The sequence below is a fragment of the Rissa tridactyla genome, chromosome 14 (assembly GCF_028500815.1).
Source record: "Rissa tridactyla isolate bRisTri1 chromosome 14, bRisTri1.patW.cur.20221130, whole genome shotgun sequence".
NCBI classification, from domain to species: Eukaryota; Metazoa; Chordata; class Aves; order Charadriiformes; family Laridae; genus Rissa; species Rissa tridactyla.
Genome location: NC_071479.1, coordinates 9,275,215 through 9,291,036, shown reverse-complemented (window position 1 = coordinate 9,291,036; position 15,822 = coordinate 9,275,215). Strand labels below are relative to the sequence as shown.

General features: G+C 54.6%; 1 protein-coding gene across 1 annotated transcript in view; it reads right to left on the bottom strand.

The window, feature by feature from the left end:
• Positions 1-15,822, bottom strand: part of ASTN2 (astrotactin 2) — a 373,499-nt gene that overhangs the window by 98,977 nt on the left and 258,700 nt on the right. Inside the window, 1 exon segment of the mRNA XM_054220714.1 lies at positions 7,426-7,691. Coding sequence (XP_054076689.1) covers positions 7,426-7,691 — 266 coding nt within the window.

Sequence of the window (15,822 nt, the reverse complement as noted above, 5' to 3'; positions counted from 1 at the left end):
TCCCTGGCACCAGCTCTTCGTGCCTTCAGGGGCTGCTTCGGGGAAGCCGTGTCTGTGCGGGGAGGATCGTTGTCCTCCGTTAGCTCTGCCGGTGCTGAATGGGGGTCAACGTGAGCCCACGGCCTTGGGGACGCCTCTCGCCCTGTCCCCATAGCATCCTGCAAAGCCTCACCTTCCTCCTGCTGCCCCAGATGGGCAGAGGACATCAGGAGACTCAGACCTGGGGTCCAGGGCAATGGGAACGGCCCAGATCCCTCCTGGATGGGACACAAGGGGTACGGCCAAACTCTGCCCTGAGAAATGAGTCCCAGTTTGACTTCTTCAGCCCCTGCCTGAATTCTTCTGTCCCTCGTCCTCAGGCATATGTTTCTCCTAACCCTGCTCAAGCCTAGGACCGATCTCCTCCAGGCACGGCTCTGGTCTCCACTTATGGAGATTTGCTTCCCTATGGGCTGAACCGGGATGGACGCAGGGGCAGGGTTTACCCAAGGGAGTCAAGGGCTCCTCTCCAAGGCACAGCTGGGATTACAAAGCCAGGGGCAGAGCCCAGACGATGCCTGACAAGGCAATCTCCTGCTGTGGGAGCACAGGGTCTTGGGGCAACAGCTCCTGGGGTACCGGATTTCTCAAGTGTGCTCTTTTGCATCTGCCCTACCCTTTGAGGGCAATGACAACGCCAAAGTCGGGGGCAGGGGGGTCACAGCACTGGCGAGACACTTGGATACTCCAGCTCCTTGCCCAGAGGCTGGAGAGCCGCAATAGCAACCTCAGTCCACACAAACAAGGGTGGGGTCCCCACTGCCCCGAGGGACAGGCAGCAATGGAGGGACGATGGACGCATTTCACCCCATTGTGGGCCCTTTAGACCATCCATCCTGGGAATTAGGGGTTGGCATAAACGCACAGAAGGGCTCCAAGTACACAGCCGGGGCATGGCTCCATCATACCTTGACTTACAAACAGCAAACGTGAGACAACCTTGACCCTGAGACCACCAAGAGAAGACATCAAAACCAGCTGGGCTTTGCGCTTCTGCTGAAATATAGCCATCAGAGCAAGCGAGCAGCAAGGGCACGGAGATCAGCTGGACCCAGAAGGAAAAGCGACACCAGTTTGTGCAGTTCCCTCTGAAACCACCACTTTGCCATCGTCGGTGCGAGCAGCTAGCCTGCTCCAGAGAGAGGAAGAATACGTGCTCCATTGTCATCAGGGCACCCTTGGAGTGAGCTGAGAGTAAGTAGTTTGAAGGATGAAGGATGGGCTGGATGAAAGAGGTGCTTTCCCCTCTCTTTGCCCCTGCGTGCCCTCTGGTCCATGATAATGCTGCTGCTGGTCTGGCCGGGCTCAGGTGGTCACTGGACTCTGGGACATGAGCTGGGCACGCTTGCTGCCTGCAGCTCCCCTCGTCCTGCCAGCCTGGGGACACTGAAGTGGTCTATGGTGGCCATGCTCAGCAAGAGACGGCTCCTTGGGGCCACTGTGCGTTCGCAGGCAAGGGGTGGGAAGGAGCAATGGGGAATTTTGCTCCAACCTCGAGAGCTGCCGTCCCAGTGGGTGACCCAGAGGGGCTCTGCAGGCACAAGCACACTGTGGCCCATGCACAGGCAGCGAAACAGCTCTCACCGAGAGCCCTGTCAGGGTCCCAGCCAGGTGCCGGGCTCCTGCTGAGGCCGATGGGGCCGGCAACGCGGGGACGTGTTCCCCGGGAGGCCTCCACACCGCGGGCTGGGTCCCGTGTGCTGCGAGGAGGCTGTGGCTGCAAGCAAATGCTGAGATTAACTCAGTTTTCGAATTAAATCAAGGTCCTAAGGGTCTTCTAAAAATCCAGGCTCCACGTCCATTTGTCTCCTTAAATACAAACAACAGGGGTTTGAGTCCATTTCCCACTAGGAGCGAGACTGATCTCTCCTGCCCCCCTTCCCTGCATCCCCTCGCCATCCTACCCTCTAAGCACTTCTGCAGCTGCCCGAGCTGCTCCGTGGGAGCAGCTTTGTGTTTGTTTCAGGGTTTTTTTGGGGAAAGGAACAGACCACAAATAGGAGGGACCACACTGATGAACCTGCCTGCCCCTCTCCTCCCCGCTGCTGGCAATGGATGCCCTGTGGCTCTGGCCATGCACACATGCATCGCCACCAAAGCTGCTCCTGGGTGCACCGAATCTTCCAGGTCTCGATGCTGCTCCCCAGGCCAGTGCTGGCAGTGGGAAGCAGGATATCCCCGCTCCTCCCGGTGCCTCTCAGGGTTAGCTGCCCGGCTCATCTTCCTGCAGCCCAGCCAGGGTACATGGAGGTTTGCAGAATATGCAAACCTGGGGTCTCGCTCTCTCAGCCCATGCCTCTTGGTGGACTCCAGGGCTATGCTGGGCAGTAAGACATATGTTGCCCATGCCACGGAATGATGGCAGGCAGGGATATGTTGACACTGGAGGAGGAAGGCCACCACAGCTTGGCACTCTCGCTGGGGTGACACGCGGCTCTCCTCTCCTTTGGCTGTAGGATGTTATCTACAGGCAAACCAAACATCGCCGCTGCGTCTCCCTTCTCTCCCATCACATGTGCTCAACAGCATCCCACCCTTGAGGTGTCGGAGGCGTTTTGCCTGCGGAAAGCCCCACAATGGATAAAAGCTCTTTGCTGTTGGGTCTGGCCAACTACTGACATTGGTGGAGGTTTCTTCCACAGTCCTACAGTGGAGAATCTACTCCAGCTTCATCTGGACATGATAATGGAGGGACCACTCTGGTGTCCACACTGCTGCAGAGCACAAGTGAAGCAGAAGAGAGACATGGGCATCCAGAGAAGTCACCACCAGGGTCACAGCTCTCTGTTTCTTCACATCGCTTGAACTCATGGTGTGAGCATTGTGACTTATGAACAATGGAGCTGTAACAGCAATGATGCTATAAACTTACTTGGACTAGGTTAATCTCACCAGCTGACTGGGACCAGTGGAGAGAAGACTCCAGCATTGCCTCTGTTCCAGCAAGCAGCCCTTGCTCTGTGAAACCTCCCACCCACAGCCACATCGGCCATGATTGGCTATGACAAACCCATTCAACAAAGCCCTTCCAAAGGTGCTTGGCCTTTCAAACACATCTCCTTGACCCTGGGAAGCTCCTTTCCCACCCTAGCGCTGCCAAAGGCTCCAGCCAGGCTGCAGCTACCAGTGACCGTGCAAGTCCTCTGACCAACACCGTTAAAACACAGGAGGAAACAGAAACACCTCCTAGAAGGTGCTCAATGTGTAAAGTTTTCATTGCACGCAAGAAGGAAAAGAAGGGCCATCGATAAACAGCAGTGCCCTGATGCGCTGCTCCTTCCCGCTGCTGGGAGCGGGAGCGATGCTTCAGCAGGACTGGGGAGACAGACCAAACCCCGGCTGATCACACACAGCTGAGAGTTTCCTTAAGCTCCCAGCACAAATGTCGCCAGGCAAATGCTCCCTGGGCAGCAAAAGGCAAAACCTGACTCCTGGAGCCCTTCTAAATTTCACGCCCTTGCTTCAAAGCAAGAAGAAAATAGCAGTTCCGAACGACAGGGAAATAAAGAGTTCCCCAACTTGTACCACGTGGGCAAAGCAATATATTTTCACCTAATCGCCCTCTTGGAAATGGTCACTTTTAGCTGAAATCAAAGACGCATGCATAGAAAAAAATTACAAATCAGCCCAAGGCAGACACCCAGCATGGAAACTGAAACCCCAGCATTTAAGAGTCTGGCAAGGTCATCAGCAACCGAGAACATGGCCTTGAACCGTGCAGTAGTTGTAAATTTTAAAAAGTGTGTAACTCACTGCACTGGGGCAGATGAAAAGACAAACCTACTAAAAAATCCTACACACATTGAAGCGAGCAAAACGGCTTTACCTGTGTCTTGCCTCATCTCTGCTGCTAGGCTTACATGAGAAAACTTTCAGCAAACTTTATAGATGTTAGCATCCAGCTTATTAATGACCTTGCTTTCTCTTTGTACGCGTATATAATCATCTATGTGGACATACATGCAAAGAGAAAGATCTTCATTATTTGCAATTATTATTTTTTTAATACTGCAGGGGAATTGGGATCTGCTTGCGGTTCCCGTAAGGTCGGCGTTTGCTGTATCGATTGAGCATTATCCGCACGAACAGGGAAAAGCAGGCAGGGGAGCGCTCAGCTGTGGATACTGCACTCGGAGGTGCAGGACTTGGCTCAACAGAGGCATCTGCAAACCTTGTTTATGCCACAGGCAAACGCCACTCTGCTAGTGCCTGGGACCCCCCCAGGCCTCCCACTTCATGATGAAAAAGGACATTTCATCATCCAGCCCGTACATGAGATGCTACTGACAGCACCTGCCCTTTGGGAGCCTATCCCGGTGTGTAAAGTGTGGAATCACAGAATCACAGAATGGTTTGGGTTGGAAGAGACCTTAAAGATCACCCAGTGCCACCCCCTGCCCTGGGCAGGGACACCTCCCACCAGCCCAGGTTGCTCCAAGCCCCGTCCAACCTGGCCTTGAACCCCTCCAGGGATGGGGCAGCCACAGCTTCTCTGGGCAACCTGGGCCAGGGGCTCACCACCCTCAGGGTGAAAAATTTCTTCCTGAAATCTCATCTAAATCTCCCCTCTTCCAGTTTGAAGTCATTACCCCTCATCCTAGCACTACAGCGGTTCAAGCCAGAGGCTTTCCAGGATGCTTGCAGGGCACGCTGCTGGGTCTTGGTGATAGGGTGATGCCCCGTGGTGGCGGCAGAAAAAGTGACCCTTTTCCCTTCTGGGGTCACCCTCCCTCCTGGCTCATGGGGGAAGCCCATGCTCCTGCCCTCACAGCACCCCTCGTCCCCAAGCTCATGGTGCTGCGAGAGGCATGGGGACAACGTTCTCTCACAGGCAGCACTAACCCCGCACCAAACCACCCTCGCTAGGGCATGGACATGGCTACCGTCAGCTCCAGCTCCTCCAGAGAGGCGGGGGCAGCTTTGCTCAGCCCAGGCTGCCCAGCAAAACCTCCAGTGCCAAGGGGTGAGGTTTGTGCCCCTCCGGCAACAGGGGATTACAGTCCCCAGGCACCGGGACTCGTCCCTGCCCGTGGGGCCGAAGGGCAGCAGGGGGAGGAGAGGGAGAGGAATAAATATCCTGCGGGAGAGAGGTTGATGGACAGAAGGGTAAGAAGCAAGTTGGGGAGGAAGGGATGGAGGGAGCAGGACAGTGGGTCAGATGAAAGTTTAAGAAGTAAGAAGGGGAAAGGAAAGTGCTGGAGCTGATGCAAGACACGGGGTTCATGCTAAGGGAATGGGAATGGCCAGGAAAGAGAAAGGAGAGACAGGGAAGGCAAAAAGCAATCCCTGTGTCCTGCTGCGGCAAGGGTGGGGATGGCCTTGGATGGGCTGCAGGGACAGGGGGATGAGAGGGCCTGCCATCAAAAGAAGCCTGCAGCCAAAATAATGACAGCCAGTCCGGCTGCATGCTGGGGGTCAGAGAGGACAGCGTGCACCCACCTGCCCCCCACCCCAGGACCGCCACTGTGGATGGAGCAACGTGACCTGTCCTGGCACGTGCTGCTCGCTGCCAGCTCCCGGTGTCCCCTTGGCACCTGCTCCAGCAGCATCCTCCGTCCTGCAGCCACCCGAATCCCTCGTCCTGCCACCTCCAACCCCAGCAGCGCTGATGGAGAGCACCCCAGCCATCAGCTGGTGAAGGGGGAGCAGACACACACAGCACAGGCTCCCCAGGGGTGCCCCTCCACCGCTGGGTGAGCAGGTGGAGGGAGGAGGAGGAGGGATGCATCGAACGCAGCCCTCTGGAAGATGGCTGGGGCTTCTCTTGTTTGGTTCCTTTTGTTTGTTTGCCTGTTTGTTTGCTGGTTTTCCCGGCGCCTCAGCAGAAAGCACAATGCGGGCTGTGCTCCAGCTGCAGCTGATGGGACCAGCCCTCCGCAGGAGCCAGGGGAGGGAGGAAGGAGGCTCCTGCTGCTGGTGAAACACAAGCTCCAGCTCCCCAGGACAAGGAGGTGCCCCAAGCGAGCCCAGCAGGGCAGGCAGCACCGGCAGGGCTGGGGGTACAGGTGAGGAGGAGGAGGATGGGACAGTCAGGGCCAGAGACACAGGGTGGCATTGCCACCTGGGTGCAGGGCTAGGAAGGGGAGCTGGTGGTGAGCAGGGTCCATGGAGATCCCCCACATCCTGCTGGGCCCTGCTTGCTTTCACCATTACTCCTTCCCTGCCGGCTAACCCACCTCTTGTACCCCAAAAGGAACTGTCTCCTTGCAGACCGCTGCTGGGGAACGCGTCTTTCCTGCCTGAAGGAAAGCAACTTTCCCACTTCTCTCCTGTAATGCCTCATCACAGTACTGCCTTGGACATGCTGATAACAGCAGGTCAAGACACAAGAATTGCCCAGCAGGAAGAGCAGGTATGCGTGGGGAAAGGATGCAGGATGAGAAAAAAGTGGGAGAAGGGGAGTTTGGGGCAAAGAGCTTGGAAGGAGAGAGGAAACGAGGTATGGAAGTTAGGCACAGCTTCATCGAATAACCAGGAGGGCTGACAGACAGGAAAGCAGAAACAAGATCAAGTGGTAGACAAGGAGGGACAGTCCCCATAAGGGACCTGGGTGCCAGGAGAAACACGGGAGGTCTTTTGCCCTTGGATCTATGAAGGGGGTGAAGCATCATTCCTGGTGGTCACACCTCCATGTGCTAGAATTGTTTCCTGTCCTGCAGCCCTCTGCATCCCACCCACAGCTGCTGCGTGATGGCTCACTCCAGGCATCTTAATCAAGTGCAGGCTCAGTGTTAATAAGTGACTTTAAGCAGGTCTGTCATTTCTGGACGTGGGACCGGGGTTAGAGGGCTACGGAAGGGGGCAGGGGGCAGCAACAAACCGAGAAAGCGGGAAATCAATCTCCATAGGATTAACACTGAAGGTCTTGCAGGAGGGAGAGGAGCCCAGCCCCAGGGAAGGGTGACCTCCAGCTCAGCTGGTCCCTCCTGGAGTAACAGTGACCTCCTGTGGCTGCGGGACTGTCCCGAGGGGCTGGTTCTTCCCTCTGCATCAGCGCTTTGCAAAACCACGCAACAGGGCTTTGGCCACCCCTCGCACAGCCAACGGCTGAGATCTTGGAGCCAGGACTGAAAGACTGACCTGGTGCCCGGCTCCTAAGACCCTCCACCTGTGGGTGGACACCAGCGATGACCATGGCTCCGGCTGCTCAGAGCATTGCCTTCACCATCCTGAAGGCAGGGAGACACTGGTCAGCGAGGGCTGTGGGTGGTAGGCAGCAGGACCTGCCACCTCCATCACTGACACCGTCCTCAAGCGTTCCTCACCAAACGTGCACACAAAAACACTGCCCTGCTCCGGGGAACCCAACATTGATGCAGAGACTCAGGAAGGCAGACTTGAGAGGTGATTCAGGTGGTGGAGCTGGTCCGCCACCGGCTCACTCACCTCCCTGGTATCGTTGTCCTGGATCAGAGCGTACAGAGGCACCACTCGGTTGATCTCCAGCAGAACCGGCGTAGGGCTGAGCTGCTCCTTGCCAGGGCGCCGGCACAAATGGCAAGTGGATGGGCAGCGCCCTTTCTCCTCGCAGTGAATCTCCACACCTGAGATGAGGTGGTCATCAGACAGCATCTGTGCTGTCAGCAGGCCCGAGAGATAGGTGATGAAGGGCATGGATTTCAACTCCTTCTTGTTTCCAAGCTCCGTTGTTTCTGGTTTAGGGAGAGGGAAGAAACCAATCAACATTAAATAAATCTCAGCACAGCCATGCCAAACCCAAACTTTACTGTAGCCAGGATAAATGCAGCTGCTGAAGGTGTAGGGCAGGTGGGAGGAGGAAATCAGAAAGGTCAAGGAAAGAAGGAGAAAAACAGGACTTGCTGGTCACTGCTTGAGAGTGGGTAAAAAGTGTGAGCATTTCCAGCTTCCTTTTTTGTAATTTGCATATTCACTTTACGCACTTCAAAATGAAACAAAACCACCGAAGTATATCTTCCCTGCCAAAAAGAAACCTCTCCAAAGTGACCAGGTCGAAGAGCTGCGTGCCCTCGTCCCTGCCCCAACGCCAGCCCTCTCTAGTCCCTGCGGTCCTTAGCTCTTTCTTTTGGGTGACACATTATCCAGGGCACTGAGACAGAGCCAAAGGAGGCTGCAAAGAGAGTACACTGTGGGATGAAGCTCCTTGGCAGAGGGGGTAAGCGGGTACCGGAACAATCTCACTGCACAGGGAATAAAGGAGGTGTTTCCAAAACCACTGTCAACACTCTGCTTTCAGGAAATATTCAGGCCTTTGAAACCCATTGTGAAACTTCCTGGTGGTCTTAAGCACAAGGAGATTAATGCCGGAGAGTCTTACTTTGTTCTGCCTTGGTCCAAACGCTCCCTAAGGACAAGGACCTGGTGATCCCCTGAGCAAAGAAGTCAGAACTCCCATCTTTGTCCTGTACACTTCTACTTAAACTCTCTATCTATAGACACTCCTCTTGGGTTGATCCAAGGAAGGCCCAGCTTTCATAACCTGGTGATAGACCTACAGAAAAAAAGCCATTCTCCATCCTGTGCCTGAATGAGGCTCCCAAGACCATGAGCTGGATGGTTGTTGCCTCCAACAACAACCTCCCAGTCCCAAGAAGGAGCTGTAGAGGAACGAGGATTGTCTCAGTGCCCTTGGCTTGCAGTGACATGCAGCTATCTGGCTCGGCAGTAGTCAGTTCGAAATACAAGTAAACACAGTATTCATTCATGACTCCCCGAGCCCTTCAGGCTAGGGACAGCCCTTCCCTGTCTGGCTGTCAGGGAATGCTTCTGTGTGCAGGATCAAAGCTGTCACAGGAAGAATGAGCAAATTCCAATCAATCCGTCTTTCAGTGGGATAAAAGGGGGGCAGTTGCTATGATAAATTAAAACAAGGCTGTGAGGAGATGCCTCAACACCTAGGGAGGCAGTGGTGTACCCAGACATGGAAAACGAGAGCTGGAGCTGGTTCTTGGAGAGATTATTTTCTGGATGAGCAGCTCCAGGCAACTTCAAGCCTTGTAAGGGAAAGCTATGAAGCCATGATAAACCGGGTGGCTCAGAAAGAGCGAAGCTACAAGGCGATACCATGAGCCTCTGCTTGCTTCTGGGTAAGAGTAACATTTTTTTTAACATCGCTACTAAACTACATTTAGAAGAGAAAGAAGGAGATGGCAACGGCATTTTGGGCTGCAAAGCTTCTTCACCAGAGCTCACGCAGTGATTTCAGCAGGGGAAGGAAGTTTTGGAGCCAGGTTTTAAGGGACAACATGAACACAGAGCTGAAGAGAAAGTGGAATCAGTTATCTCACGATTGGCAATAGGATATCAAACCTTCCTTCCTGAATTATTGGCTTTATAGCTAAGAATTATAGACCACAAGCATCACATGCCTGGATGAGTCCTTAACACAAGCTATGGCTTTGCCTCAGCCTAGCTAAGGCTTGTCTGGAATGTGGCACACAGTTTCAAGCCTTTCTAAAAGGCTTTCTGAGAATCCTTGTTCAAATTGCACATACAGGCGTCCACCAAGACCTGGAAGAGGATGTGGAGACAGCCGAGGTTGGATAGGCAGCATGGTCCAGCTGCTGGAGCAGTGCTCTGGGAATGCCTTGTTGGAGGCTCCGTTCCAAGCTGTCTGCTCTGTGCTTCTCCCCCCGTGTCACCCATCCTCTCCGCGTTAAAGCACAGGGCACGCTCGTGGGCTCAGGTGCTCTTCCAGTACAAACAAGCAGCAAGGAGTGGGATGAATAAGCAGGAAGAGCAACCGCCCTTGGTCCTCCTCGGTTACGGTCTGTGTTTGCAAGGAGCAAGCCGAGGCAAGTAAGGAGCAAAATAAACTTCTGAGCAAGAATTTCCCTCCGCAGGAGAGTGCTAACTCCAGTGTCCCTGCATCGCCCCGTGCTGAGGGACACCCCAACTGCTACAGCTGTAAGAGCTTAGATTCAAGTGTTTGCATTGCTGCCCCGTCCAGAAATACAGAGGAAGTTCCATGCAGCGATGCTCCACCAGACATGTCACCTTGGGGAAGGAGAGGACATGGCTTCCCTGCAAATGGTGGGCTAGACATGGAGAACCATCCACCAGCGTCCACCTTGACAACACAGCCCCTTTAGGAAGACAGTAAAATGAGCGTGTGCTCGTCCAACATATCCCGCACCACCCACCACCTCCTTCGCCCATTGGTGACAGGAAAGGGCATTGTAACCGGTGTTGGTGGTTTTAAGAGCTCCCCAAAGGGACTGGCATGAAGGTTCCTCCTTCCTCCTGAAAGAAACCCAGATGGAGCAAAGCCATTTCAGGAGCAGCCTCACCAAATGGACCTGCACAGGGAAAAGCACAGAGGTCCGCAAATAAAGTAAGGTAGAAAACCATGTGAGTAGTGCAACTCCCCTTCCATAGCAGCCATGCACTCAACAAAAGAAGATTAGCCGTGGAGCCTGGTGACTCAGGGCAGACTTGTCAGCAGAGCAGACTTCATAGGTAAGGTGGAAACGGCTCTCTGCATGTAATCCTCTTTATAACAGCTGAAGCTCCAGTCACTTTGGGAAAAAGGATTGCTTTGCAGACTGGATTCCTGGGGACACAACGGGTTACTGCAGCCGAGCTTACTGGTTCAGCCTGCTGGCAAGGGATGCACGGTGTTCCCTTGTACTGAAAAGGCTCTGGGTAAAACTCCAAAGGAGGAAAATGAAATAGGACGTGGCTCAGCAGAGGGAGACGGGCTTCACTGCCAAATTGCCAGCTCTCATCCAGACGAGCACTTGGAAGTCATCAGCACTGGATAGCAATTCCCGGTAGTTTTTGTGGAACAAGCTTTGGGGGCTTAAGTACAGTCCTAACAAAATAATCACCCCATTTCTGCTATTCAAACCTATTTGAGAGTGCCAGCTGCACACCCTGCTCTGGGCCAGCTCCTCCAGGGCCGGGGAGAGGCAGCGAGGAGGAACCGCTGCTCCTCCTCTGCTTGCTCCGGTGTGGAAAGCATCAGCTCCAGGTGCCTTCAGGCCTGTGCTCATCCCTAGAAAGCTGGCCATTTCCTTGAGGGAGACTGCACTTCCTTCTCTTCCCACCCACATCACTTGCAGCATCTCACAGAGAAGTTATTCATATCTGGGAGGTATTTTCCCCTAAAACACACTCCCTTTATTCCTGCCATTGTACCTGTAGCCTGGGAAAAGGGACTGAGGTCCCTCTGTCTCTCTGCTTCCTACCTGTGAGATGAGTTTTGGTTATCTGCTCACAAGGAGGGGGCTTGGGGGGCAGCCCGCTCTCCCCACGGCAAACCCGACAGTTTTTTCTCCACGACTGGAGAAACCCCGCATAAGCCTGGAGGATCGGTCTGGCTTTTATTACCTAGTCGCTGCACAGCGTTCGTCAGCGCTGAGGCCCAGCTGACTGGCTTCTTCTCGAACGAAAATATGGGGCGGCCCAACCCTATTCCTGATGAAGTCAAAGGAAGCTTTTGCCGCTGGATTGGAGAGAATCAGAACCAGACCCTGCAACGTACCATTGCAATGCCATCTCCAGCTGCCAGCGAAGCCAACAGAAACACTCCCGTTGTCTTCGCTGCAAGCTGGGTCCAGTCCAGGGTAAGTAAACCCACTTTTAGCGTTCAAGTCCACATTGCACGAGCCCCATGCAGAACTAATTAACCTCCCAGCGCACTCAGATTGCTCTTGCAAAGCCTCCGCTTCACACCTAAGGAAAGGCTCTGCAGGTGGCCGCTGCTGGGGTGCTCCAAAGGTCCCCGTGCTGGCAGGAGGATGAGGTTTGGCTGCAGGGGCTGCAGCGCAGCAGCAGCGAGGACAGAGGGATTCCTTATCAGCCCTTGCATCTGAACACGCTTTCGCTAACGCTGCTGACGACTCAGTTGAATCCTGGCAACATCTGTTTGGAAGCACAGCACCGCGGATGTGGTTAGACGCATCACGGCAACTTGTGGGAGTTATTAGTTTGTTTGTTTGTCTGAAATATGTATTTAAAAAACAAAAACCAAAACAACACAACAGAACAAATAAAATCACAGCCTTCCGCTAGGCGTCAAGCCTTGCGTAAGAAAGGGAGGTTGAGCAGCGCAGGGTGTGCAGAGGTACCGCTCGCCTGTTGGGGTGCCTGGCTCCGTCTCCGTGCTCCACCAGGATTTAATAACCCCACAGCACGAGGCGACAGCCTGCACAGCGCTCAGGGGTCCCCGCTCGGGATGCAGCACTTGCAGATGTGGGAAACACTTCCAGCATTACCAGCAGCACCTCCTAGTGCTTGGACAAGAGGGAAGCACGATAACACCACTACTATAACAATAACAAAAGCATAACACCTAATTCTTTTGTATTGGAGTGCTGTTTTGTCTTGAGAGCTCCCAGGAGCCAATGGGTTTGCTAGTGGTCCAGCATTTTATACAGCGCCTCTTCCAAAAGATCCCAAGTCATTCCAAAACTGGGAATTGCTCCACTCACCACAAGAATGCAGCCACATCAGGGGTAGGATGTGGTGGCTCTTCAACAGCAGAAAAGCTTGGAACAAGGAGAGAAGAAGGCTCTCTGGCTGAAGCCGCAGAGGGAATGTCAGAACAGCCCCAGGTAGGGATTCCTCCAGGCTCAGCAGGTTAACCCCACCAACACCAACCTGGGTTTTGCATTTCATGCAAGGAAGATATAATTCCGGTCTGCTTCCCCTTTACACCACCTGGACTGGACAGACCTACTGCCACCACGAGCAGGGCAGCAGGGATTTACAGCCAGTACATATCCCTGGCACAGGCTGCCCATTTATTACCTGGTGGAATAATACCCCATTTGTTGGCAAATCCATTGAAAGGGAGTTAGAAAGAAAATCAATAGATGTGTTTGCCTGAGAATTTCTCTTGCAGTGAGTTACTGTCAGTGCAGTAACCAACAGGTCTGGGAAGAGTCTGGACAGATTTAATGCTGACTGTTGGTAGTCATGGGCAAGCCCTGCTCAGGGCTACTGTGAGAGCAATGTCCAGGGAGCCAGCAGTGCTCCTCTGTCACACGCATCCACGTGTCCAAGATGCGGGGTGACAGCCCTTGCTGCTGCCCAGGGAATGCCGCAGCATCTCAGACTGGCTGTGCCAATCCCCCAGCAATGCCCAAATCCCCGGGGCTCACGCGTGGGCTGGGGCGAGGGAGGGCTCACCTAGGAATCGCTACCCGTCTTTTGGGGAATGCAGGCGTCCCGTGACATGGCATCCCGCGTGGGAAGCCTGGGTGAAGGCATGACTACAGCCTGTCCGGGAGGGACGCAGCAGACCCCAGAAGCGTTCAGGCTGGGGCTTGCAAGCAACCGCAGAAATGCACCAGTGGGAGACCAGTGCCGAGCTCCCCGAGCAGCTGGTGAGGCGGCGTGGGGCCCTGCCACCGGCGTGGCTGCGGGGCAGTTGTGGCCACCGCGGTCCGTGAGGACCTGCTGCCCTCTCGTGGCACCGCGGGAGGATGGCTCTCTCGGGCTGGAGATGGCCACCGCTCCCTCTGCTGCTGTCACCCCACAGCCCCTCTGCGGGGGACTTCCCGGGCCTCATCCTTCAGGGAATCCCACACTTTGGAAAGACGAGTCGGGCAACCCAAATGTGTAACACCCCTGAGTGCCAATATGTGATAACCTCCTAAACGTGATGGTTTGTGACCCCTTTTCTGACCCCATTATGTCCAGAGAGCCCCACGCTGCCAGCTGCCTGCCCGCCTCTGCCCCCATCACCCTCCCGCTGCAAAGCCCCTCTCCCTGCTCCTGCTCTGACTGCTGCTCCCAGTCAATTAACGTAACTCAATTAAACACAGAACCCTGCAGACTATCAGCGCCCCGACACCAGCCGCAAGGAGTGGACAGAGAGCCACACCGTGGTGCTTGTGGCTCAGCGGCATGTCACCCTGCGTGCCTGCAGGAGCCCCTCTGCCCTGCGACTGATCCCGAAGGTACCGGCAGGGAGAATTCAGAGGCAGATCATCTCCTCTCCCCGCAGGTTGGCCAGGCAGGCTCTGCACTAACCTCAGCTTCAGACAAGACATTTACAGACTTGCAAGCCTGTGGTATTAAGAAAAAAAGCCAGGAGGGCTTTTAGAGACCACTGATAAACCTCTATAAAAGGGGATGGTGCAGGCATCACCGGTGAGCTCGCTTTATCAAAGAAGTATCTCTGCAGCGCCCTGCAGGGTCCCCACTGCCACCTCGCTGCCTGTGCCAGCTCTCAGAAGAGCAACTGAAGTCCTGCCCTGCTCATCTGACCCTCAGCAGCATCTCAGTGCTCACCCTCCTGCCCCTGAGCCACTACAGCCCCATAAGGACGGCTCCATGACCCCCCAAATTGCTGCCACCATCCACAGGCTGCTGTGTAAGACCCACATGGGCAGCTGGCTCCCTCCCTGCTCCAATGCACCCGCACGCTTGTTTCCCCTGGGATGTCCAAGATCTACCAAGCCCTGCCATCTGGCTGGCTCGCTACCAGCATGGGATGGCCCCTCGGGACACGTCACTCTGCCAGGGGGTCAGGCTTCACAGCCTCCCCATCCTTCTTCCTCATGGCACAGGGTCCCCATACTCCGACATGCTGGGTAACATCATCAGCTCATTGTTATCACCTCTAACCAAATCCAGAGAGTCCTTTGTTTTCTCCCCAGGATGCATTAAAAGCTTATTTTCTTATTCCCATCATTATTTTCCCCTCATTCTGTTCATTTTCAGGAGCACGCTCACAAAATCTGCCAGACCACCCTGGTTCAATGCTAACACCCACTTTTATTCACTGGAAAATATATCAGGGGCTGAAAAAGCATTTCCCTGCTGATGCCAGGAGTGCTGATGCCCGTGTCCCCTCCCTGGGCATGGCAACACCTCCAGGGAACTCCCGGTGCCCGGATGGGTCCTGCTGAGGTTTGCTGCTCAGGGCCTGATGCACAGCAGGAAACAGGAGACCGTAAATCTCATTCATTTTCTTTTGCAACCCTGGTCAGGTTTTGCATCTGCTCTCTCTGCCTTTGAGTGCATCTGCTGCCCACGTTGCTGGTCCCTGCTGCTCCTGATCACTGGTTGGGTGTAGATCCCTTCCAGCTGAACTATTCTATTCTAAATAGAAAAAGTAAAAAAAATAAAATACCAAAAACAGAAAGTGGCAAGAATTGCTGCATTATGCTAGTGCTTTCCTCAGTGCTGGTTGGTAGCTGCTGGAGCGGGTGAGCAAGCAGCACTGGAAACGTGTTGCGGCTTTTGCTGAAAGGCCTGGGCACAGTCCCGCAGTCAGCTGTGCCATGCTCCCACCCTGGCATGCAGGCGGAGGGGCCACAGGCAGGATTTACAGGAAACGGTTAAACCAAGGACTCGCCTCCTCCCCAGGCAACAAACTCCTTTGGACCTTCACCTGACTGCAGGATACTGCCTGGACGCTGCTGGGACCAGCAATGCTGCCAGCAGCACTGGAGCTGCAGTACTGCTGGTGTGTGAAGGACACAGTTCCCCTGGACCTGCCTGCCCAGGCCTGGGCTTCTCCCAGCTTCCACAGAGGAAGACCCAAGCCCCCGATCTGCTGTGCAGCCCCACAGGGTCACAATAAAATCAGTCTCTCCACCATCCATAAAGCCGTCTCATGATGGCTGAGTGAAAGCTGAGCTGGAACAGGCCCAGCATTACTGACAGCGACAGCCCTTACAGCAGTGCAACCCTGAGAAACACCAGCGCAGAGCAGAGCCATGGTGCAGCTGTGAAACCTTGGCCTCCAGCTACTGCTGCCAGCCTGCGGGCAGCTGAGAGCCCGTCTGACGTGCAGAGAGGTCAGAAATAAAGGCTGGAGAGATGAGGAGAAGGAGAGAAGAGGCAAGA